At 43.2% G+C, this 26,586-nt stretch overlaps 1 protein-coding gene across 1 annotated transcript in view; it reads right to left on the bottom strand.

Moving 5' to 3' along the window:
- Positions 1–7,740: 7,740 nt before the first annotated feature.
- KIF25 (kinesin family member 25) overlaps positions 7,741–26,586 on the bottom strand; it is a 46,322-nt gene continuing 27,476 nt past the window's right edge. Inside the window, exons 10-15 of the mRNA XM_075146339.1 lie at positions 23,444–23,593; positions 22,161–22,337; positions 17,236–17,387; positions 14,495–14,692; positions 11,737–11,892; positions 7,741–10,512 (exon numbers count right to left, since the gene is read on the bottom strand). Of these exons, the coding sequence (XP_075002440.1) occupies positions 10,355–10,512; positions 11,737–11,892; positions 14,495–14,692; positions 17,236–17,387; positions 22,161–22,337; positions 23,444–23,593 (991 nt within the window). The 3' untranslated portion in view covers positions 7,741–10,354. The remainder of the gene's footprint in view (positions 10,513–11,736; positions 11,893–14,494; positions 14,693–17,235; positions 17,388–22,160; positions 22,338–23,443; positions 23,594–26,586) is intronic.

The raw sequence follows: 26,586 nt of genomic DNA, 5'->3' as shown, positions 1-26,586 counted from the left end.
CATGGTCCTTCTAGTCAGACATGAACAGAGGGCTCCCATAATCCCCCCGTTAAAGTGCTAATGGATTACGAGATGCATTTTTGGGAGCTCCCATTCTTGGTACGGTCAAGAAATGGTACGGTGACTGGTATGCCAGTCACCGGAGTGGGTGCATTAAGGCAGTTGAGGCACCTGGGGCCAGGTGGACAATATTGGTATTGCCAGCTTTAACCGCATTTCTCGCAGGCGTTGCAGTACAGTACGATTTCTTGTTAAAGCCCCAGCTCCCAGTCATGCTTTTGGTAAGGGTCACGGCTTGTAATAACAAAAAAACAAGGGATCCTTCCCAGCGTACCTGGCCGAAGGGAAAATTTGGCGATAGGACTGCTCAAAGGGCCCATGCCAGAAGGGCAATAAGGAGAGCCCCAAGTACGGGTGTGTTTTTGAACCTCTAGATCCAAACTCACACTCAGGAAATGCCTTGAGGCCGGGGGTGCGGACACGGGGCCTTCCTCTGGAGTGGCCGTGCCCCCGGCCGGCCCCAGCCCGGGCATTCAGCTAGCCACATCCCGCAGCAGGGGATGAGCGGCAGGGTTTGCTTTGGGAGCAGCCGGGTACAATTTTGCTTAACATTTGCATTGCAAATAATAGAGAGGGTGCAGACCATTGCTTTCCAATCTGCTTCAACACAAACCACTTTGAGATCCAAAGCAGAATTACTGCTGAAAAATATAGGGCTAGCGTGCTAAGGGAGAGCCTTACAGCCGTGGTGCTGATTTTATCTTGTTTTCAGGATAACCAGAGCAGGATATGAGCTCTTGGAGGCTGCCTTTTCCAAGGACATTGCCAGAGCATTGGTTGAGCTTTTGGACAACCCAGCACCTTTAAGGTTAACAAGCTTTAGAGACTCCCCAAAGCTGCTGCCCCAGACTGCTGCTACCACCACTCTGGCCCTGCTCCCTGATGCTGTCCTGCAGGCTCAGAGCTGCCTCTCTAACTCCAGGCAGGTGCCCACAAAGCTCCAAGTACAATTTCTCCCCATGTAGAGGGTGCACGGATAAAACGCAGAGCCCCACGAGGCACGGTGACAGCAGGGACAGCTGTTTCAGCGGTGACATCCTAGGCGTGGAGGAGCATGAGGTGGTTTCTGGTGTCCCTAAGCTGCTCTTCTCTGCCCGTAAGCAGAGGCCAGAAAGTGTTCCCAGCGGCTCAGGTGTTTACCTTGCTGCACCTGGTAGCAGGTCCAGGTGGAGGGTGCTACAGAGGAGGGCAATCAAAGCACAGGAAATCAGCTCCCTCCTGAGGAGAAGAGTTAGGGAGAGGAGAAGGTCTCTGCAGACCCTTTGGGAGAAGAGTTACCAGCAGGCTCCAGTGTCATGGTCCTGTGGATGAGCTGCCCAGGAGAGAAGTAAGGAGAGCCCTGCTGGAGTGGTGGGGTAGGGCTTGCTTGTCTCTCAGTCTTGTCCAAATGTTGTTCACTGTAGGAGTCATAAGTACTGGTGGTGCAGGACCCTCTCAGCTGTCGTGGAGCAGCTCTTATGTGTGGGTGCTGGACTGTGGTCACCGGCTGTGTCAGCAGTGTGTGTAATTTAATTGTGCACTGGAACCAGCTGTGTACACCCCAAATAACAGGTCTCTGTGGACCTGCATGAGCACCTCATCCTGCCCGGGAAGCTGGCATTTCAGGGGTCACCATAAGCTGTGTTGGTATCCTGAGTGCTTAGTTGGGGTCTCCAAAAAGGCATCCTGGCTGAAGGCAGTTTGGTGCTGCCTTGTGCAGCGCCAGGCTTGCCTGCAAATGGGCAGAGGTGTCCCCAGTGGCCCTTCCTTGGGCTTGGCTTGGTCTGTTCTGCAGAGGGACCACCTCACCATCCCGTGGCAGTGCGTGGCTCACTTCAGGAGAGATGCAGCAGGAGCAAACCTGTGAGCGAGTGTGGGTGCTCATCTCTGCCAAGAGGAGGTGGAAGTATGTGCGTGGAGAAGGTGGCTGCTCTGTTGGCTGAGGTAATGCCTGTAGCTACTTCTAAGCTCATACAAGCTCCACAACCAGACTGGATGCAGTCCTGGTGACATGAGAGGCAGGGCAGCTGTGTGCCCAGCTTCCCCAGGCGTTGCATTTCCCTGCTATGTAACTTGACCAGAGAAGGTTTTCTACCAGGATTTCAGGAGCTGCTGTATCCTCACCAGCAGGAGCCCTCCCAGGACCTGAACAGTGACTGTGCAGGTGGCTTGCTTCTCTTCCTCTGCCCCGTGTCCCCATGAAACTGCACATTTTTACATTGTCATTATTCATCAATTCTTGTGCCTTTTCTCTGTATACCTTAGAGCTGAGCTCATGACTTGTAGCTGGGATGCAAAGGTTGTGATGTTTTGATGTGCCAGGATTTATGGGACTGAGGTAGAAGGGTTAACACAAACCTGCTCGTGCTGAAGAACTGTAGGCCTGTTGCTTGCATCCCATGTCCTGAAAGTGGCTGTTGTGAGTTGCCTGCAGTCATGCAGTGTCTACATCTGTGTGTCCGTAATAAGTCTTCCCTCCTTGTTCACGCGGAGATGATGCTGGTGAACGTGCAGGCACAGCTTCTTGTGTTTAGGCATCACAGTCTCATCCTGCCTCTTGCTGTTGCAAATGCTACACCAAATTTAGCAGGTAAACCAGGTTCTGGTAAGGAAGCAGAAGTCAGGCTCAGCTCTGACTATGGACCTCTTTTTCCTCCCTTTGCATTGCCCGTTGCATGTTCCCCACATCACAGCTGCTGCTCTGGGCAGTTTCAGAATCTTTATGAGCCAAGGTAAGAGGTAAAGAAGAGTGCAACGGGTACATCGCTGTAGTGCCTTGGCTGATCTAAGAGGCTTGCCACCAAGAGGTGTTTCTCTGCTCTCATGGCATTAGGAAGCGAACAGTAGCAACAAATACTGCTGTAACTTGCAGCTGGTACATGTCCACAACATGTACAATCCACAACAGCTTTCCACAAAAAGGCATTGTAAAGTCTTTCTTCTGGATGGAGACTGGGAGGGCAGCAGAGGGGACACTTATCTCTCCGTAAGACAACATCAGTGGAGGATGTCCAGAAACACAACACCCTTTACGGCCCCTGGAGGTAGCCTGGGCAGTGGCTTTTGCATTGCCTGGTACCTCCCCAACACCCAGTTTGTAGTCCCTCTGGACTGAGCCCTGTGCCTTCTCTGAGAGGTGTCCCTGTTTGGATGCTGCAATATTGAATAGCCTCTTGCGAACTTTGTCCCTCCTCGGTTGGGAAGTGCTTCCCACAAGTCGGACACCACGAAATAACTTGTCAGATCTGGCTGCCTATGCTCGGTCGCACTGCGAAGCACCGAGAACATCAGCACTTTAAGCACCGGCCATTCTCCGTGGATTCAGCCTTGGCAGCAGACCCAGCCAGAGCAGCACAGGCTGCTCCTCCAGCTCCTCTCTAAGGGGGTGTGGATGAGTGTGTGCATCCGCCCACGCTGAGCCACCTACCCCAGGGAGGGCTTGGGAAATGGGTCGGGAGAAAAGGAGGGCAGACGCCTGGATCTCAAACATAGATGAAACTCATCAGAGCAGGTGTAATGCACATCGTGTCGGGAGCGTCAGCGCTGCCTGGCCAAAGCACGTAGGGCTGGAAGTATTGGACGCCTGTGGCTAAAGCATAAAGAGGATCGCTTGCTAATACGTCGGCTGCCTTGCAAAATGCTCACATTTCTGAAGCTGGTTGTGAGTTTAACCTGGAGCTTGTGTTATTCCAAATGCCAGCTCAGAGCATGCAGTGGGCAGTCTGTGTGTGTGTGCGTGCTCAGAAAGAGGTGGAGGAGGCTCAGGCTGCTAAAAACCCAAACATCTGAAGTGAGGGAGAAAGTATCATCTTCTGTCTCTTGGATCTTCAGAGTTTCTGGTGTGGCTTCCAAAGCTTTTTATAGTAGTGGGGTGGGGGGGCTTTTTGTTGTTTTGTTTTTATTTTTGTTTTGAAGAGGGAAGGAACTGATTAGTGAAGTCCAGAGGAAAATGCGAAGGCAAACCACTCCTGGTGCTTGCCTTTAAGTAAACTACTGGGCAGCGACTCATCCCAGCCAGGACAGTAATTTCATGTGACAGAAAAAGGGCAAGAGTGGACACGTGTTGGAGGAGATACTTGCAAGCATGAAGCCAGAGGAGCTGGAAGAACAATGGGGTGATAACTCAGCTTAACTGTGGTTCCCCAGGGAAATGAGCAGAGGTGCGACTTGAAGCCTGTGAGTCCGTGGATAAGATGTGCAAATCTCATGTTCCTGGAGTTTGATAACTATAGATTTTTTTCCCCACATTGTTTCTATCAAAGCTGATGCTAAATGCTTGGTCCTGATAGCTGGAGCACTGCAATTCTCTTATTTTGTTGCTGAATTTAGGCCCTGGTGTTTGAACTGCTAGTACTGGCATCTGAATGTGTCTGGTCATTTGACCATTTCAGCATTTCAGCAGGTTTTCTGAGGCTGATCTCCAAGTCATTAGAGACATGTCACGTATTGAACAAACGAGGTGAATTTGGAGCATCGCATCATGTCATTAAAATATTGAATTTGGGACTTCTCTTCCAAATGCTTTGTCCGATCAATCTCAAACTCTTGGGTATGGGGAAGAGGGATCAATCTCTTTTTTTTTTTTCCCCTGAGATCTTAGGTAAAAACACAGGTGGAGGGGAGTGTTGTCATGAAGTAAGGGGGCGGACAAAATCATCTCTTGAAAATGTTCTCACCGCCCAAGAGCCCAGCGAGGGGTGTGCAGTAGAGCACAAAGATGCATTACCCGGTGGCTCAGCGCTCTCTGTGCAGCGGTTCCTGCCGCACGCCAGCGCCCTCGGGGAGCCCGTAGGTTACACCCCAAATGCATGGCACTCGCCTGCCTTCACAGCCACCGGCCTCAGTCCCTGCCACCAGCCTCTTGCCAGGCACAGGCTGAAACCTTTCAAGCGCTGCAGTGGCCCGTCTGTTTGCTGCGTTAGCTCTCCCCACCCCCACGGGCGTGCTGTGAAATGTTCGCTTCTAGGTGTTCACCGAAGAATATTTCGATGCAGCTTTGGGCTGGTTATTGTTCGGACACGTTGCCAACCTTAGTCAAGACCACAGGCACCTTTCCACTTATTAAAGATGAATTCAAATAAATGAAACCGAATGCAGTTGTCCACTCCCCTGACCTCCTAGGAGATACTTGCATGACTTCAAGAAGGGTCAAATTTTATCTTAGATTTTTTTGTCTCCTTTTATATAAGTGAAATTAAAAGGCGCAAATGCATTGCTAGATAAAACCTGGTTTGTTAAAAATGGATGTAAGAAAAGACAAAAAGAATTGTAGGCAATGTTTCCCCTCACGCATGCCCTTCAATTAGATCACCCTGTGCCCTCCTTTGTATGGTATGTGGTGTGCATTTTTGTCTGGCTGGGGCTATGGTTAATGTTGTTCCTCAAACGCCAAGTTGGTTTTGTGAAAGGCCGCGGTGCCTTTGGCGTTCCTGCACTCTGGGCCGGTCTGCTCCTCCGTGAGTAGACGCTGCTGCCTCTTCCTCTGGTTGGAAGGGGCTTGCAAGCCCATCAGCTTGCAACTGCGTGTCCACAGCAGGAGCAGAAAGCCTTTTCCAATAACCGCTGCGTTCTGCCTGTGCCCCGCATTCTGCAGAGGTTTGGAAAAGTGCTTCATAAAATGGAATCGGCAATTTAATAGCAAATTAAACATTTTTGTGAATCTTCCAATGCTAATTATGGTTTTCCTAGCCTGGCTAAACCCAAGAGCAGCCTCTCTTTGTGGTGTGGCTGCTGCCAAGGCATGAAGCCACATGTGGAAATTAAATATATAATTTTCAAACGTCAGCATAGGTCAAGGTTTTGCTTAAGAGTGGGCCAAAGGCACTGGCTGGTCTAATTGTTGCTTTTTTTAACCCCATGATGAGATGCAGCACTGTTAAGCAATTGTGAATCGCGTGGCTTCCTTGGGCTCTGCTGATAGGAGTGCTCCTGGGCTGTGAGGAAGATTAACGGCTTGTCTGCAGCGGGTGCAGACTGCTATGAACTGCAGTGCGAATTTACAGTGTGCCAGCCACGTGCTCGGCGTGGGGCAGCTCTCGGGGCGTGGTGAGCTGCCCTGCACAAAGGTGTTCCCTGTGGGTGCTGAAAAAAACATCCTCACAGGGAACTGATGGGGAGCAGCTCCTGTGCCGTACGCTCTGCTCTGCCCCATTGCACGCTGCCTTCCTCTGTACGGAAAGCCGGGTGCTGCAAGTGAACTGGGGACAGATTTGCAAAGGCTGAAAGAAAGCGTGTTGGACCAGCGCTGCAGAGCTTAACGTTAAGAGCTGGGTAGATGTGGTAGGGGTCAAGGCCAAAAAATAAGTGACAAACCTCCACAGCAGTTGTATGTCCTTCAGGATCAGGTCCTTGAGCAATCAGTTTCCCTGGCTGTGGCAAACTGAGAGTTGGGGCTCTAAACCCTTTGCCGGGACTCCCTCGCTAGAGGCAGAGGTACTTGCTGAAAGTGGATCTATCCTGTTAATCCCTTTCCCTTGGCTGCAAGGGGAACCAACAACCGGAGTTGAGAAATTCCATCTGTAATGATGAATCCACAGAGAAATGTGGGCGCCATTCTGTACTTTTGGGCCAAATTTTGGACTTGTACTTTGAAAGGCTATTGTCTGATTCTAGATATGTCTAGACTTCTCCTGCTGACTATGTGTACGCATATCTGTGTATTTTACCCTGGATGAGCACTTGGGGATTGGCCTGGCGGAGTCCTGTGTTCCCCACCCCATCTCCAGATCTGCTGGATGTCCCGCAAGCCAGAGCATTCACTTGTGCGGGGAGAGACACAAGCTCAAGTTCTTTGTCTTTGAACTGGATCCAAATTTTCTGCTTTCTGGGAGGGTGCTTGGCCCATGGGTTAGAAGATGTGTGAGTAGGGTGCCAGGGGCGAGGGGTGCTCGCGGCGTGGAAGCAGCTTCTGCTTTTACGTAAGGCACGCGGGGTACACTGGCATGAATACCAGACCTGGGCCTCCCAGGCAGCTGCTGCGCTGGTCAGGCTGCACGCCACTGACTCCTTGGCCAACTTGACACTAAACCGGGATGCTGAATACCGAAGCATTCGCAAGACCAAATTCTCTTGTGTTTGCTGTGTTTTCAGTAACGGGTAGGCTTTTTGAGGAGGGGGCTCTTAGCTACTGTTGCTAAAATGGTTTGCTCAGCTCATCTGCAGGGCAAGGAAGAAGGCAGAATAAATTCGAGAGGGGCATCTGAAGGCCAGTCCAACGGGTAGCGGGGGTTTGTGGCACCTTGCATCGCTGTGTGGAGGAATGCCCTTTCCTACAGTAGCCAGGGGACTGGGGAAGCTGCGACGAAGCGAGCCCTGGCCCAACTGTCACAGGAGAAAGTGGGGGCCAGGGGGAGGAGAATGAGCGCCCAGCAGTGAAAGGTTAGCAGGTTGACTGCCAGCAAGGCATGCGTGGATAGGAGAGGACGCCCCTAGACTGAGCAGCACTCCCTCCGAAACAGTGACCCAACCACCCGGCTGAGCAGGCAGAGGGGTACAGCAGGGTGGAGAGTGCTCTTGCTTCAGTGCACCAAGAGACCAGCTGAGCTCTGGATTGTGTACTCGTGGGCTTCGCTGAAAGGATTTTCTCCCAATTTATATGGTTTTTATTTGCTTGTGCCCCTGCCTTCCCAGAGAGCAAAGCTGTATTAGCAAATAGACTACATGGGCTCTCTTAAAAACAACCACCTTTTTCCTGGTGCTTTTATGACCCCCTGTCTCCATTTATTAGAATACTTTCAAATATCACTTTCTTTCTCCCAGCTGGTATGTGTGTTTCAGCTTTACAGTAGCAAGACGATGAGGACTGGTTTATCAGGATAGGTGTTAGTCAACAAAGGAAACCTTGAAGTCAGCTCCGTGAATATGTCACACCTGCTTTTCTAACATAGCTGCTATTTCAAAGCATAAAAGATCTGAAAACTAAAAAAACTACAGCAGGAAAGTATAGGGCTTTGCACATGCTGTTTCCATGCTCCTCAGGACATTAGTTACATGTCTGAAGATCCCTGCCTCTCCTTTAGCAGGTCCGAGTGAATCTTTGGGCAGAAGACAATTCAGCTTAGATGCTGGAGCCGTTTCACCCTTACAACTTTTACCCTTCTTTCCTTCAGTACATCACATCTCACACATCCGTCACTGGGATTGAGCAAGCACGTCTCTATAACCCAGGAAATTCCAAACCTGAAAGTTCTTAGAGCAAAAGGTTAACTGCTGCCCTGCATATCTTGTACACTTCAATCTGTAGGTCAACAGCGAGTGATAGGCTAGGCTGACAAGGAAAACAGGAATAGGGAATGCTGCATATGCACAATTTGGCAGAGTTAATGTTAATGTAGAAACTTAAACTTCTGGTATTTTATTTCTCAGCTTTAACAATAAGTATTGCTGCTTTTCCCCTGCCACACAGATTGTAAATAAATGCCAAGTTTTGAAGAGCAGCTCCAGAAAAGAAAGCGCAGTTCACGACAAGTTACATTTCTATGTAACACTTGGGACATGCCAAATCCTTAAAAATATTTGGGGAACTTACTTAAAGATGCTGGTGGAATCAGCTAGCCATCCCTTGTCACTTAACGTCTTTTAGAGCTCTAATCTGAGCTGCTTTAGTAGCCTAGCTGTCATGAGACTAAGGCGAGCTTGAAGCTGTCTGCTCCTGCGTTTCATTTAGCAGGCTAACTTTCCTCGCTCTGACACTTTCTCACCTGAGATTGCTTTAGTGACCATTCAGCTTCGTAAGGTCCTGTGTCCAGACTCTTTTTCTATCCATCTGTTACTGCTGGAATTGGGTAAGTATTTTTTACCCTCATGACAGTATTTAGGAAAACAAGTATTATTACAGCTCTCCAGTTGTGATGCTAATGTTCTGAGCACCAGAGCACTGCATGCAACACAGCAGCTGTTATATATTCAAGGGTGAAATTCCAATAATAGTATGCTATATAATCTCTGGATAAATATTTATACTTGTGAAGGTTAAGTGACTTGGAGTACTATAAACTCCAGCCTTTTGAGCAGGCCACTGCAATTTAAGCCTTCTTGCAGTGACCTACCAATGACCTCTCTCCCAGTCTAGAGGCAGAGTGATTGCTGGAGGTAAAAATTCAGAGTGGATCCTGAGGCCTCTGCTGAGCAATAACGCAGTACATAAACCACATCAGATGTTATTTGAACCCAACTACTCATCCTGGAACCACTTCTCATCTCTCACATTGCTTAAAGTTCCTTGAAACTTCTCCCAGTTTAACTTCATTCACACACCCTGCATGATGTTGTCTCAACGTTGGTGTAAGAGGGTGAAAGCCTCTTGAAGATGACAAGCAACATATCACAAGCTGGGGTTTTGATGTTTTATTCATGTGATGGATGGGAAGCGTGTAGTTACCCTTTTCTAATGTGCAGGCACATCTTCAAGGTTGTGATGTGGTTAACTTGCTTCAGAAATGCAAGTGAAACAACAGGCCGGACTACTATTAAAACAGTTGTACAAGTTAGGTCCCATTAGCCGTTAGGATCTGTAGTTCAGGGCCTTCCAGCACTCACGGAGCAAAAAAAAAAAAACAACAAACCAAACCAGGCAAAGCTGTAGTCTTAGTGAACTCAGCAGAGTTGGGATTCGCTCCAACCATTTAACCTGAGTCTGTTTTCAAAAAGTTGTATAATCCCTCATTTGCTTCCTAAGCTATATTCCAGAGGGGCAACAGATACAGCCTTATTCTCTTTTCCCCGTCTCACTGGTGCCATTATTTCCTACCTAAAAGCAGGGAACAGAACTCCATTCAGTACAGCTGATGGGTTCCTTTACATTCCTACCTGTTGATACTGCTTTAGGAATGACCCCATCCATGCTAGACAGAAGAGCAAGCCACGATGATGTGTCTCATTTTAATCCAAGCTGAGGGGAAGTATTTCACTTGCTGCTTGGAAACACTGGAATAGTATTTAGACTCCTGTCTTCTACTGAGAAAACAGAATGCACCCTTGGCCTTTCAGAAGCGAGCCATCCTAAATCAGGGCTCTGTTGACTTAGTCCTACTTGCCCAAAGGAAACACATCACCAAAACCATGTCCTGAAATAGTTTTCCTAAAAAAGCCTGATTTATTTCTATGCCATCCACCATGGTTAGTAGTTGTTGTCAACACTTGCTGTTATCTTTGGAGCAAGAATGTAATCAGCAGGTTTATGGCTTACTAATGCCATGTTGAGGATTGTTTATTTTATCTGGCAGTTGGTATCTAAAAGAATGGCTTTAGGACAACAATATACATTTCAGTCTGAGGAACTCATTAATAATACTTTAATCCACAGGAGTCTTAGGTTTTATTTTGCTTTACCCTGCCCTGGGAAATTCTTTTTCTTGACTTGTCCTCTCTGAACTTGCCGAGCACGAGTTCCAAATCCCAGAGACTGCATTGATTCTGTTAAGTACTTCTGGTCGGGAGAGATGCACAGCATCACCAACAGTTTAGCATCACCTCCTAAAAGCAGGAAAAAGACAAAACATACTTGTTTACCTCATTATTTTCAGTAAGTTATGCACTGGTAATGTATTGATCTACACAACCACGAGCATAGGCTGCCATTGCTTTTATGAAGCAGAAGACTGTACGAAGAGGGCTGTTGAAAACAGACAGCTCCTTCAAGGAAAGTCTGTATCTAACAATATGATATTTGCCCCAGTAGAATAAATGTTTCACAATTTGTAATGTAGATTTTTTTCCCCTTATAGCTTCATCAGCTAGTCTGCATGTATGTTATGGGTCTGGGCACTTCATTAAGCTTTATCAAATGTTTGTACATTCAGGGTAATGGCAAAATGGCTTATTTGTGTGACAATAAAGCAAAACAGAGTTCAAGAGAATGATTAAACAAACAAGGAAATTGCCACTTTCAATACTTCACCCAAACAGTGTCGCCCAAGTCATACACCAGGCATGGTTAAAACCAAGCTCAGTGCCCATACAACATAGCTCCTAAACTCACTTTTTTCTTTGGCTTTACCTTTTCACAGTGGGGACTCCAGCACTAGGTGAAATTCAAAGTTCAAGCAAAAATTAATAAGCTCTGAAGAACTGTTACCTCAGTCACTGTCAATGCCTTGAACTGGAGACTAAAGGGCTGATGCTTTCTGGCTGAAGAAAAATGGACTAATATACTATATGGATGGACACAAATCTGACATTACTGCAGGAATTACACTTGCTTTAAAACTATTTCCGCGTAGATGAGGAGCTAGAGAAGAGGGAGGTGACCCAAACACAAAAAGGAGTTGTAGCACAGTACCATGCATATATTGTCTCCCTCCTTTGTCTTATTGCTACAAGGCACAATGTTAAGGAATGTACAAATATGTGACTATGCCCTGTAGTAATAAAGATTGAAGCCTAACTTGTAAACTGTACCTGACATGAAACACCAGTGAAATGCAATTATTACCCTTTACATGATCCTGTTAGAGATGTTGTGATTATTCCAAGTGTATTCCTAAACTGAACCTTGGAAACAGCAAGGTTTAGCCAAATTCAGGAGGAGTTCAGAACTCTCACTATGTACTCACACTGCTCCAAAGCCAGAGTCTTTGAATAGAGGCCCACATACAAGGAAAGAGTGCAAGATCATCCTCTAGTTTTACACAACAAAGGAGGGGAAAGATTGGGAAAATAAATCTATACTGTTAAACAAAAGTCAGAATAATCCCTCACCTACGGAATCCTGAAGCAGATGCGTAAGTTTGCTGTTTCGATATGGTACGTGAGATCGCTGTTCTGCTATTGCTCCAAGAACGTCTGCTAGGGCAGACAAGCTGCGGTTAATAAATGATGTCTCTCTCAGTGCTGCACCCGTCACTCCAGACATACCTAGTACAGTGTAGAAAAAGGCAATGGTAAGACTAAGCAAAGCTGCTTCAGTTGTAATGGTGAAAAATTCTGTTGCTGTATCATCTACTTTTGACACAGCATTTTTGGACACAAATTCTGAACCATGACTTCCAGTCCACCCATGCCAAAAGCAAGATGTAGTGATTGTTCACTCCAGACTCCTAATACATTCAATACTTCTAGTCTTTGAAGGAAGGTTAAAGAAGGTTCAGTGCCTGCAGAAGTATCTCATGTTAAAGTTGATCTCTTCAGCTGTACAATGCATATGGCTCTGTATGTATTATGGAACTGAGAAAGTAGGAACACCATAAAGTCAAACAAAACAACGCTGCTTTTGAAAACATCAGTCCACAGTGTCTCCAAAGAGAAGCCTGTTGTCTTCCACCATTTTTCATAATAGTTAACTGCCCCCTCTGTATCCCTTAGGAAGAACAGGAGTGGCACTGATGGCATAAGCTGCAGAAACAAAACCATACAGCAGCCGTAAGTGTGAGGGGTTTATGTTCACCGAAGTCTGTAAGGTGCTGTTCTTTGTGGTGTGTTTTGCTGTAAGGAAATCAATACAGGAAAACGATGCCCTTCTACTGTCCACCCAGCATGGTGGTATGTAGCTATGCTGCCCTTGAGCAACGCTCAAAGGTTTGGTCTACAAATCAGGTTGCACCAATTTCAAGAGGTGCTGCAAGCTTAACTCTATGATCAGTCTGGACAAGTGTGCAGTTAAGAGTAATTAATTCCTCCTCTCCTTACCGCTGCCATTTGGGGAAGAGAAACTTGCTATTACCATTTAGCATCACATTATTCAAATTGAGCCTTTCTTCAGGAGAGTGGATGAGCTACAGATGCATCTGCAATCAGTTCTCGTTACCCAGAGCACATGATCCATGCTAGGCAGAGCTAATGGTAGTGGGATGGTCAGAAGGGGCTAACAGTTTCCTCAACCGCCTTCTGTCTCACCTCTAGAGAGACAAAGAGGCTGTACAGAGAGAGGCTAGGGATCTTGTTTTCCCTTTAAGCCAGTATTTTCCCAACTGGGAGAACAAGAGAAGTGTTCAAGAGGCAAGTGTGAAAAGGCACAGTAACAGAAAAAAAAAACAAACCAGAAGTCTGGACAAATTGGGCTGGAGAAATGTGACTGTGGGAGAGGATGGGGCTGGAATGGTAGAGTCTCTTTGCAGGGAGGCACAGAGCAAAACAGTTTAGAAGACCCTGCCACAGGGTGTCAACAATCTGAGATAGGATGTATCTCAGACTAACTGTACTGGGTCTGTGTCTACAGCCACCCCCAGGCTTCTTTTATAGTCAGTGAAGGTGGACTCCTGAGACAATGGATATCACCCTAAAACAGAAAATTGCAAATAGGTGAGGGGGTACATGTTTAAACTGCTGATTATCTACATTTGGTCGGAGGAACTTCCACAAAGCATTTAAACGAGTTTTCAGACTGAAACCTAGTTTGCTAAAAAGGGACCACTTAGTAAATGCTGTAAATTATCCAGGATGGCTGTGGAGCTAACAAGGCAGGGTGCTGATGTACATGTGTGAGTGAGTGTGTGAGACGCCTGCTACTGCTGCTCACTTAGATTTGTCCACATTTTAAAACAATTACGAGTTAACAGCTGCCCTCACTTTGATCAGAGTAAGTCCAACATCTTCAAATCTCCACCAGTGCAGCTGATGGCAGAGGTTAGTCTGCTGTATGTGCTGGGCCACATCTAACACTGATGTCAGTGAGCACAGTTCTGGGCATCACTGGAGGATCTGTCCTGCCGAGCCCCAAACCAAGTGAATGTTTGTCCTGGTTGAACTGAGGGAACAAACACACACACTGTTGCTCGATTACAATGTTTACCAATCAGTTTCCAGCACTTAGAGCAAATGAAAAACATAATGTATTATATTAGGTTTCTCTGTAGAACAAAAGTTTAACAGTGAGCAACAGCAAGAATTCTTGGCAGTAAATTAAGAGACTTTCATAATACTGGTTCCGTTTTCAAAACATTATTTCTGGAATGGTACCTTTGGCTGCATAGCTTTTCTTGGTAAGAAAGCTTGTCCGTTAGGAAATAATCAAGTTTTTGAAATTATTGTGTGCATAGAGGAGGGGGGAGGAGGAAAATGCTTTGAAGAAACAATGAAAACAATATTATCTTTTCAACACTAACTTCCTCCAAGACTTTTTCCACAATAAGGCAGAAAAACCCACACATGGTGATATCAATTATTACAGATATTTGTAATATTTAAATAATTTATGCACTTTAAACGTTTCTGTACAAAGACATGCTAATTTTCAGAGTAGAAAAACAGGCCTAATAAAACCAGTCTGAACAAATAATATACCTATGATATGGGTAACCACCCTGGGTTTATTTTAGGCTTATGCAGTCAGATTTTCAGTTAAACTGTACCAGTGTAAAACTGGAACAATCAGGCCCACAAATTTTATGTCAGGATCTGTGGATTTAAACCACCCCCTGTGTGAAAGCAGGGTAGCACATATCCCTACATAAAGAGATAAAGGCAACCATTGTAACCTAGATCTGGGAGGATCCATGCCCACAAAGAGACGTTTGCTTACCGACACACTCGCTACCAGCCAGATCCACCAGCTGCAATCTAGTTTTGACTTGCTTCGGTTTCTCAGTGGCTTCAAGTTGTGCTGGTGAAGAGGCTCTGGAAGAAGAGGTGGATTTATTGTCTCTCATTTTTTGTGGAAAGGTGCAGGAAACCTCTTTATTTAGTCTCTGACTGGTTTGTTCATCTTCCCATGAAGTACCTGGTTAATAGAAAAAACAAACAAGGGAGGCTTCTCACTGACATTGGAAGTTGAGATGGGGAAAAATGGGGCATCAGTAGGGGAAGTACAATATCTGGTGTTTTAGGCTATTTTAACAGAAGCAATATACAAGTCAGAATCAATGGCATGGGCACACTGAATGACTCTTTCTCTCTTATTTAAGGTTTTGTTCATCAAACTGATCATACCAGTTGGTAACAAGACTTGGGTGTAGGTTCTGTTGTATCCAATATCCCTGTTGTTCACACTTCTATGTGGAAAACAAGACACAGGAGTCCAGTAAGGACTTTAAAGGGCATTTTTTAATGTTTTAGATTGACTGCAACCAAAGTGAGATTTTTAATGTTTGGGAGCAGTAAGTTCTGAAGTCTGTTTCTATGGATTATTTGAAACATCACCTGCTGGTGCTCTGGCTAAAAACAAAGTTCATCCTGCCTCTTCTATTTTGTTCTTTGCTGCTGTTCTCTCTAGACTTCGTTCAGCCCTCATATGCCACTGCTGCATCTCCACATGATGAGCTATTAGCCTCGATAGCATTACTCCCACTTACTCAGGTTGGTTACCTACTACTCCTGGTAGTTATGTAGCTGCACTAGACTGCTTCATATCCTTCCTCTTCCTCAGCAGCAGCATCTGGCTTTCACTCTCTGTTGAGGAGGAAGAGGAAGACAGATTCTCTGGGAAAGCTGCTTTGACATTAGCTTAGCAGGAGTATATGCAAAAGGGCTTTCCCAAAGCAGTTTTGCTTTTTTCCTTCGGTGTTTTGGTTTTTATTCATATCTCTTTCTCTCTCTCTCTGAAAGACATAAAAGAATAAAAGGCTCACACTCTGCTACAGGTAATAGAGACAACAGACTCCCTTGAGGGACTTAAAGAGTCTTGTTGCAATAGTATGAAGTTCCCAGCTGCAAAACTTGAGACTGAATTGGGTTGCAGAGCTCCGTACCTCTCCAGTTAGGCTGTTGCTAAAACCTGAGCTAGCTGTTCACAGTGTAGACAGAGCAGCTGTGTTGGTTTAAAGAAAATAAATGGCTTCAGGACACACAGTGTAAAAGTAACTGTTCTCGCTCCTCTTTTGTTTGAGACAAGGAAATTAAGAAACTGCTCTCCTCAAACAACAGATATTACTGAAAAAAAATGCTAAAAGACCTTAATCAAACCTGAAAAAGTGCTGGCTTGTCAACCCTGGCTTTGGGTGCAGAACTCATCACAGACTTTACAGCTTTTTATTTAGTGACTTAGGTCTCCGGTGTTGAGATATTTGACAATTGCACTTAGCTTTTAAATCAGGAATTTCTCCTTTTAAACAAGACAGAATGTGGTGTCACACTGCTATAGCGAAGTCCCATTTGCAGTGTTGCTCTACCCCCCCGAGAGATTGCACATCTTCATGCATGCACATGAGCTGAAAGCCTGAGTCTGCATTCAATGTAAAGTAGACATTTCTATGGAGCTTTGCTGCCAGACAACATGGCATAGTAGGGTGACTGCAATTCGAAATGGCAAAGGGAAGTCTGGACTAGACAAGATGGCTGGTGCACTAACTGTGCAAACACTGCGTTTTGAAAAGTAACATCTGTCTGATTGCCAAGAATCTGGCACTGGCTAGAGCTAACATCTGGAATGCTGGAGCTGCAACTTGTGAAGTAACTGTGTCCTTTGGCAAGGTCCATAGGTAAGCGAGGGCACTGTTTGTTCTCTTTTGCTAATATTGTCGGTTTAATTTCTCATAGCAATCTAAGGGAAAAAATGTTAAATATTTTCCACTTTCTGAAACCATATTGTTGTTGCTAAGTATGAAGGAGATGGACCACAGCACTGGAAGCAAAGAGCCTAATTACAACATGAGCAAAAGAAAACAAAGTTAACCCCCAAAAGCTGAAGTTATTCCTAAAGCAATAAACTGGTAAGTCTTGGTGTGGTAATGAAAAGTAGAAATATAGGTTTTGCCATAGTAAATAAGACAACTATGTTGTCTGTTCCTGCAGTGGCCTATTATTAACAGTTCAAGAGACTCTGAATTTAATGGACATTTTTGCAAGGCAGCGGGTAAAAAAATAATTCTTTCTCACCCAAAATCATATGATGATCCCTAAAACACATGGTTAGCTTTACCACAGACTTAGCATGAATGATTATATGATATGTCATACGAAGTGATTTAACTACTGTATTTGAGTATCTATCTTATTGATCTCTTATCCTTTATCTTATGACTTATTGATAAAATTTATTTCATTAGTTGTTTCATGCTATAAAACTTCAAGAACTCTGTAAGTCAAGACATGTAAAGAAAAGTGAAAAGTTTTTATGAAAGTGAAAGCTTCAGTAGCATTCAGACATCAAAGTGGTCTGTTACTTAAGAAGGTACGCAGAAGTTAAACAATGGAAAGAACTGGGGGAATGTATTAAACATTGGAAAAAGGAGGAAAAAAACAATATGAAAATCTCTCAGTCCACAGACTGTTTTTCAAAAAACAACTGTCTCTAGATGTATTTTAGATTAGTAACATCCTACTTACCAAAGTTATCTCCAGAGACGATTGTGGTTATGGTCAATGTAACTACCAGATGAGAACGAGAGGAATGAGCATGCACCAGTGTTGGGTGCCTGACTCTCAGCTGTAGGCCTTTGTTGACTAGATGCAAAAATTCAGATGCATTTTCAACAGTCCTAGGAAGTAAAGAAACCAGCAGAAGATTTAACTGACTCACAGTAAAAATCACACGAAGAAGCTGACAACTTAGACATGAATCTGAGCATTTCCACTTCCCTGCTCTTCTAACTTCTTAATCTCAGTTTTGAGCTGCACAAACAACTGTATATAGACTTTTTCAGGTGGGATATAGTCCAAGATGAAAATTCAAACAAAAGCTGTGATGTAGTACTGAAAGTGCTGAAGAAGTGGCCTGCCAGCCTTGTAGGTCTAGCTCAGCTCTAGAAGCGATTGAAATTTCTACACCTCCACACTTTGGAAGAAAAGACACAGATTTAGACATTCCTGGAATCTCTGGTCTTACAGAAGTGGAGTTGTCCAGTTTATGTTAAGGTAGCTCCTGTTCTTTGGGAGGTACAGAATTAGGGCAAAAAAGAGAAGTTTCTCTGGGCCTTTGGAAATCATATTGCACATTTGGAATTAAATCCAGAATCCTTGGAAAAAAGTTCAATTCCAATGTTCAATGAGCAGGGACTCCGGCACAGTGTCAGAACAGACAGGCATAAGTTTCTATAGACCATTTTGTCTCATACTATCTGTTTTCTTTTCCAGTTAAAGGAAATACTGCAAATATGACCCATCGAAGGGCAAAAACCTAACACAGAAAGTGAAATAAACTGATTAGGTAAAGAAAAAAACTACTATGATTTCCCCCAGGTTTGCAATGTTTGCAAATGAGGTAAGATTGCCTACTCTTTCCTTTCACTGTGTTGCCTTCTTCAGTAATCACTCAAGTTATATCACCTAAACATTAGTTTCTAGATGAGGGTATAAATTATTATGACGGCATATCACAGCCTGGTTACTGAATGCCCTGTAGCACCAGAACCATTAACAACTCTCCTGACAGGCTACAGGCTTGGTTCCACATCACTGCAGTCAGCAAAAGCAAGCATACGATAAAAAGGAAGGCCTGACTTAGATTTGGCCAATTTCAGTGAAAGTCACACTGGGCACAAACTTATTTTATGCTAAGAAGAGCCATAGTTGAAGAGTTTAGAGACAAAAGAGCTATACCCAGCTAAAACAATTTCCTCTGAAAATAAAGCAAGGGCATCTGAAGAACAGAAGAACACTTAGCCACACCAAGCTTATAGACACTTAAGAGAAGCAGCCACCTACAAGCAGTTCCCTGTGTAACGAGGGCTGCAGGAGCTAAATGATCACTATAGACTTCAATCCTGAGCCGCACGTGCTGGCCTCCCCTGTAATACCTCTGCCTCCGTGCATCCACTGGTAATGTCTCCCTGGCTGTTTGACCTGGCACCAGCAGGGAAGCAGTGGCTCTAGTTCCGACTGTCAGAGAAGGCAGAACCTCACGCTGGGGTGATCTGACTATTGCCTCAAGTCCAAGGAGGCGGATCTTGCCTTCCTGAGTTTTGAACTGCATCTTCCAACAGCGAGTCAGCCAGGACTGACGGCCTGAGAGGTAAGCAGCCTTCGCTAGGATGTAGCAACAGGCAATCGGCTTCTGCAAGCTGCTGCTCTGCACTGGCAAGGGGTCAGTGCTACAAGCTGCTGTTTTCTAACTAGCGTTTGCAGAAGAAGATAGGCCTCAGGGTATGCTGTCAGTGCTGGTCACCTACTGGGAAACTGCAGTTGACTTTGGAGGTAAAAAGCATCCGCAGCCCAGTGCTGCAAGCTTGGCACAGTAGCTTCTCAGCAGGACTGACAGTAATAATTTTTTAGTATAATCTCTACGACTTTATCATGCTGTATGTACCGCATGTTCCAGGACTAGATTCTACAAAGAGAAGCCCTGTTGTGGTTAGGTTAAAAATTTGAGGCTGAATGTTCTCCAAAGTCAACCAAGCCATAAAAGAAGAAAGAGACTGAGGTTTTTGTGATTCAGTAAGATGTACATGTTAGCAGGAAAGAGACTACTGTACTTTAATGGATATATGGAGAAGCCAATGAGACCCAGCAGGCCAATATATTCTAGATGAAATATTATCACAAACGAGGATGTGTTTTTATTCAAAGCACCAGCTGTTTACTTTAGATTTCAGGCAGCTGGGTGGCCTCATTCAATGGTTCCCTTACTTTGTTTGGGTTTGCTTTTTCTTATTAACCTTTATGTGTAAGTATTAATATAACCTGTTTACGAATTGGACTTTTTTCGCTGCTTGCATTGTAATTGAGATACAAGTCCCTATTCTTATTTATATTTGCATTAGAATTGAGTATTTATCAACTGATGGAGATAAGTGGTTTTTTAAGAGGTGCTTAGTTCAAGGCGCCAGGTCCCTTTACCATAAATTAAAATAAGAAATAAACAGAGCAGCCATTTTATTAACTAGCAGGACAAGTGAAACCTTATTGCAGCTTCTAGTTCTTGTCTCTATGGCACAAGTCCAGCTACATCTCACCTCTCCCTTCCCCAAAGCCTAGGAAAAGAGATGGGTCACCCACCAACTATGCAAAGCTCCCTTGGGAAGGGGAGTAGGCATTTTTCAGGAATGAAACCAGGCCAGCATCTTGGTTACAGAAATACCATAATTAAAAATTACTTGGAGGTTCTGATGAAGCAGGAAAGATTCAACTCCAATCACACCCACAATATTGCACCCACCTTCATTTTCTAAGTCATACAGGTCCTTTCTTCTCTAGTCAAAGGAAAAAGATTAGCTCCTTCAAGAAAGATTCTGCACACGGAGGTTAGGCTCTGTTCCCAACCTCTTCTGAAGGAGTTTTTAATTCCCTTGACAGCAGACCCTTAACCAGACACTAAAAGTTGGAGTAAACTCACAGCTGGGAAAATCCAAGAACAGAACCTGAGATAAACCCACCAGTCAGCATAATACAGACAGAGAGGGCAAAACGATTCCTCTCTTCAAGCTCCAGTCATTTTTAATTCATTCCATGCTCTTATGGAGCATGCAGAATGCAATCAGGGATGCAGAATTTCTCTGGAAATTATATAACCTGAAGACTGAAGAGCAGGCATACCCCAGATACAAATGTTAATTCTTCCTAGAATATTGCAGTGATTATTATTTCATAGAAAGAAAGGAGAGTTATATAGCCCCCATGGTGAAGAAAGCCACTTTACAATTTCTCTGGGGTCCCACTTTTCTATGAGCAGTTCAATGGCTAGAAAATACAAGTCAATAAATGCGTATAACTAGGTAGAATAAAAGTATGTTTGCGCAACCCTCTAGTACATTCTCGTATTTTTATCAAGACTTTCTGGCAATAGCATAAACCCACATAAACAAACAACTACTACTCTGCTTATGTGACTAAGTCCCACAAAACAAAAATACTGCCTTCAATTATTTCCACTGAGGGTGTGTTTTATTTTAATTGGCGGGGGTGGGGGGGAGGGATGATTTTCATATCTGACTTCTAATTTCTCCTGGAAAAGTAGAGATTAGACCATGACAATATTATTATAGAGAAGTGAAGAAAGACATCATGTTTCCCCCAGAAACATAAAACACTATAATACTGTGCTAAACATTTCAATGGGGCAAGATGTTTCTTTTCACAAACATTGTTTGCCCAAGAAGCAGAACATTTTTTTCTAAGTTTCTAGACCTCTCTGTGGTGCACAAGCAGAAATGTTCCCTTCTAGAATCTGTTCACATGCTGGGTGCTCACAGGGAGATGTCCAGTCCAGTAGCTTAATTCCACTGGGTAGCATCACCTCTCTGGTGCTACTAGTACTGCTTGTCATAATTTTTTTTGCTAATGTTGATTTAATACTAGCATAAACAACACAGCCATTACTAAAATGAAGCATCTGAAACAGATTCACTCTTATTAATGGATGAATTGTTATGAACATGTGATTTTTACCATCTAGTTAGACAAGGTTTTTTTATCTATAACAAGAAAGTATTATACATTTGCTTTGTATACCACACATACATAACACCAAGAATCATTCCCATGTGTACTAGAACAAGCCTTTGTAATGCTTAGTAAGTACAAGAAGGCATGAAAATAAGTATAGCTGTAGCCTCAAATACCTTAGCTCTCCCTACACTGTCAAGATGTGTAAATAAGAAAGAATCAAACTTACCATACAACGATGCTGGGAAAGTATACATCTTAAAACTGAATGGGTACAAACTTAGCTACTTCTTAGCTTTTAGTTTGAGGAACCTGGATTTCCAAGAACTACAGGTTCAAATGCCAACATATCAATTCCCACTTTAATGCCTCCAGTTATGAAAACAGAATACTAAGCAGTGTAAGATGGGTATTTATATTAAAAGATCACTTAAAGTCTTATTCAATTTCTAAAGTACTTTTTTTTAACTCCAATGTGTGTAGGCAAAGCTAACGCTCTACAGCTGCTTAAAAATCTGCAAGTAGTACATACATTTCTATTATAATCTGGAAATTTTATAATTTGCTAAGACTGAAGGGAAAGTGTTTTGTGACTGGGTTACCCCTTCTTTTTCTACAGTTGACAAGAGGCCCTAGATCCAGCAACAGCGAAATACACAGCTATCTTCAGGCATTCTGAGTGGAAGGTGCTTAACACGGGAGTAAAACCCAAACTAATTGTACTGTTATTTCTGAAAGTATTTTGACATTTGCAGCCAACTGCAGTCTAATAGACTGAGCTAATGGAAACAGTGAGAACTGTTCTTTTGTGTACGGTAAGGACTCATTCTTTAAAAGTGATAAATGATGCCTATGATGCAATTTTGTGACAGCTATACATTGCATTGACACCAGATCATGGTCGGATGATAAGGATCAAATCGTGTACTTACTCATGTGTAAGCAATGGAACATCGCTCTTCCCTTCTCTGGTTGTGACAACATCACGTTTGACACCAAATACTTTTCCACAACTGTCTTTGGCCAGAAGATCAAAAATTTCATTATTATATACTTCTACAACAGAAACCTCAACCCAGTAACTTCCTGGTGGCTTTTCTGAAATAAGCCTGGAGAATAAAAATAGGGAAAAAAAAAAAGAAGAAAAAAGCCAGAAAAATGTTGAAGTCAAACCCGACGTGAACAGTCTGTAAATAAAGATCTATTCTTTAATTGTAATCTAATTACAATCTGATAAAAGTGCTTATTAAATATCCGCAGCCGTGGCTTTGCCTCATCCACATGCTAATGTTAAGCGGAAGACTCAAAATATACAGTTAAAATTATACATGAAGCAGTAAATAAAACTTCATTTTCCAAACAGCTGTGCCAGATTAAACTGTTTTTCTCCGTTAGCCTCCCTCCCTCCTCAACATTTTTTAATACCATTTCTCTGCTGGACATTATTGCATTCAGAGCTCAAGGTATGATAAACTCCGGCAGAGTGCAAGCAATGAACAGGCAGAGATGGTAAACTGCCCTAGATCTGTAAGAGGTTATCCGTCCACAGCCTCAGAAAATTCATAAATTAAGAGCTTGTCTATTCAGGAGAGTATTTACAGTTAGACACAGTTATTCTGGTACAAAATTGGGTCTTTGATTTATCTTATATCATTCTCCAAAAGAAATAGGCTTAGCTGGAAAAACCTCTAATGGCTTTCCTATTATAACATAGCACCACGTTAGTTCAAATCATGCATTAGGTTCAACTAAAAAAATCTAAGAATTCTCAAAGCAAGAACAGATTGTGGTTCAAAATTCTAATATCATTCTTCTTGGGGACTGGGTTCTGATCTGCATCCTCTTCATCTATTCCAATTCCATCTATTCCAAAATTCAATTTTCACAAAACTTGTAAGAATTTAATTATCTTTTGGACTCCCACAGCTATGGTTGAAACATGTTCAAAAGTTAATTAGGAATCTGAAAGATAGACGGACAGATAACACACAGCAAGATTGCATAATCTTATTTTTTTTAGAAAATCAGACTAAGCAGGAGAGAGACTAGAAATCTATATCAAAACTCAAATATCGAATAGCAGTTAGAGAAGCTATAAATATTAATCATTGTGAAGCTGAAACCTGTAATGATAAATACCTTACAAACATTATTTCATCCCTTCTGTAAAGTTTAAGGTGACTGCCACTGACACGAGCCTTTACTTAGTTGTTACCTGAACACTTCTTGGGTAGCTCGAGGAATAATTCCAAGTTCTGATTCATCTTCTGTGGAGAATGCAAAGTTCTCCTCTAACTGTGGTCCCAACATTGTGTATGTCTTCCCACTTCCAGTTTGCCCATAAGCCATGATACACACATTGTACCTGAAAATTAAAAGGGCCTTCATTTATTTTACCATTACCAAATGTGTTTATTAGGTGGCAAGTCAAACCCCAAACCATTTGGGAATGCAAACTGAAACAAAAAGTAAATACACTGTCCCTGCAGATTTCTTTCTGGTGATCTCAAAATCTGACAGAAATCAAAGTACTGCTGATAACATTGCCTAAACAGATTTTATCTTTTAAGCAGAGTTGAAGGGATGCTTTTAAGCAGAGTTTAACAGATGCTTAGCTTGGAATGACTGATGAGGTTAGACCTCCTGTCTGCCCAACTTCCAGTTCATGCACTACTGAGCTGCTTGTTAATCAGCTCCTGAACCACTGCAGTTTACAATACAGCATTTTAAAGTAAACCATCGCTGGGTTTGATTTGTCTTACAGTGCTATGCTGCAAACCACAGCGCTAATATCTTAACAGCTGGGAACAGTAAACTCTTCAGCTCTCATAGTCTTTTTCAAGCAGGCTCGTCAGACATAGCCCTCAGTCACTGGAAAAGATAAGACAGCCCTAATAATAAGAGGCACAAATTTTAAACCAAATGCATTAGTTCAGTATAATCATGCGCACAAAGACTACTCTGGAATAAAGATGGTAGGAACTGCTCTGGTATGGACTTGTAGAAGGTGAAAACGTACAATGTCACTGCAGAGGTACAGACACTATGAAACACAATTCATCATCTTCTGAAGTAGACATGTAAAATACGTCTAATGAACAGAACTCTGAAAATGCCTGTTTCTCTGCACTGAAAATAATAAAAAAAGTCTACACCTGTGAGCTCTGTTGTGGATGTCTGTGCCACAGGGATCTGAATTTAGATGTATGAATCCTATCCAGAAAGTGCACAGTGGGATCAAAGTCAACATGTTAAGCAAAACAAGTGGGTGGATACAAATATATCCACCCACAGAACTACTTTGTATTGAGGACCAATACCGTACTGTGCAGCTGAATGTTAGTCCCTACTCGGCTGTGTCTGCTCTGCAGCACCTGCCAGCACCTTGGTGTGGACCACAGAACTGTGCCAGCAAAAACTCTTGGAAGACATGCAGTTATGCTGACAGGACTGCTCCTTCCCTGGATTATCTTGTTTGTTCAGAGACACAAGATTAGCAGATTCTCCATAAAGGGCGAGCGCTTTGCAGTATGCTGAAATTTCTGCTCTACTAGACACTTGCAAGAATGGGCTTTCTCCTGTTCTGCCAGGGAGTAAAATTTCACTGCCTCCTCCGTGGGCAGACCTGAACAGCTGCTTTTGGTTATCCGATGCTTTTCCTCATATCAAAAATGTTGTTTCAAGCACATGCCAGCAAATTTCAATGAACACCCCTCATCTAATTGTTTTAAACTTATGGTTTCAAGTCATGAAATACTTACATGGCCATTGCAGAGAAATATATTTGCAGCAATTTTTTGCGTATTAAACATGCCTAGAAGCAATCATTTTTTGAGGATTATTTAGAAAGCTTTCTCTTGTTAAAAAGAAATGTGGGCTGATAAGCAACAAGCAAATACTTGGGTACCTCTTCTGGGGATGCAAAGTCAAAGGTGCAGGCAGTGAACCTATAGTAAGTTCCCTCCACGTTTCAGGATGCAGAGTATAAAACAGAAATCTAGTCATAGATTTGATGAAGTAAAGGAGATGAGATAACTGTAACTGAAAATAAAGAGCACTACAGCAAAATGAAACGCGCTAGAAATTAGGGTTGTAAATCTGAAACAAGGGATTTCTTTAAGTATTCACTGCTGACATAACTACTTGCATTTATGTCAGTGGAAAAGCTCCCACTAATTTTGGTAGTTTTCAGCTAGGCTAACAATGAGCAATTTTCACAATTCCACCCCTAACGCACACTGCCTCGCCAGCCTGTAGCTTATTGAGACGTCTAGCCCTGCTTCAAAGTCAGAGAGATCTTTGGAACCAAAAAGGGAGCCAGAAGTTTGCAATAGTAGCTTTCCTTAGGAAAAACAGAATGGAAGTCTTTTTAGAAGTCTCTCAAACTTTCATATAGTCCAGCTATTCAAATTTTCTTTAATTGCTACTTGTTAGAACGTAAGCATCATGGACAAAATAGTTCTGACAAAATACAGATGATATGATTAGAAGCTAAGTAGTCAGGTGCTTATAGCATTGAAGATACAGATGCAAATCAGGTATCAATCAGTGATAACTTCTCTGCCAAAGCCAAAAAAGTATTTTGATAAGTCCAAATGAGCTCAAACTATCCGAAGCAGTATTATATCTAAGTAGGCACAGGAGAGAATGAATTGTTGGGTGATTCAACAAGAAGACAAGCAGCAGACTAGTCTATATTTACCTAGTTTACTTCGTTGATGTTCTCGTTCCAACATAAGAGTTCCCAATAGAGCAATCTGAAAATTTCAGACTATGATTCACTTATGCGCCCTGACATTTCTCCTTCTCCACTCTGCTTAATTAGTTGCATTCTTGTTTCAAAAAGTTCTTATTGTCAAGCTAGAATACCAATAGTTTCATAGTATTCCTCTCCTGAAAAGAGTGTGGGTGTTCAGTATAGCAAAGTTATCACTAGGAGAGAACACTGTTAAAGGAAATCAAAGGAGGAGAAATGTATTCTTTAAAATAAATAAACAGTTTGATTCCTCAATGCTGTAACGAAAAGAAATGTTATCTTATTCCCTTGCTGCCCCTGTATGGCTAACTGTAAACTTTGAAGCCTGCTGTACTTTGTCTATTTTGCATATGGGACAATATTTTCTTTCTGTATATTTATACTGAAAAATGAAACAATTCATTAAGAAAGAAAAATAAAGAAAAAATAAAGAAAAGGAGTGGAACACTCCTTTCTACTTAAGCTAAAAGTTGTTACAGACCACTTTGGAGCCCAGACTAAAACAATCAGGAGCAGGAAAAAGGTTCAAGGTTCAGACTAAGTATGTCTGTTTCCCATTTACAATGGGAAGGCTGCTGAGAAACAGCCTCGCCTTCCCTGAA

This window comes from Calonectris borealis, chromosome 3 (genome assembly GCF_964195595.1).
Source record: "Calonectris borealis chromosome 3, bCalBor7.hap1.2, whole genome shotgun sequence".
Taxonomy (NCBI): domain Eukaryota; kingdom Metazoa; phylum Chordata; class Aves; order Procellariiformes; family Procellariidae; genus Calonectris; species Calonectris borealis.
This window is presented reverse-complemented; position numbering and strand designations above follow the sequence as displayed.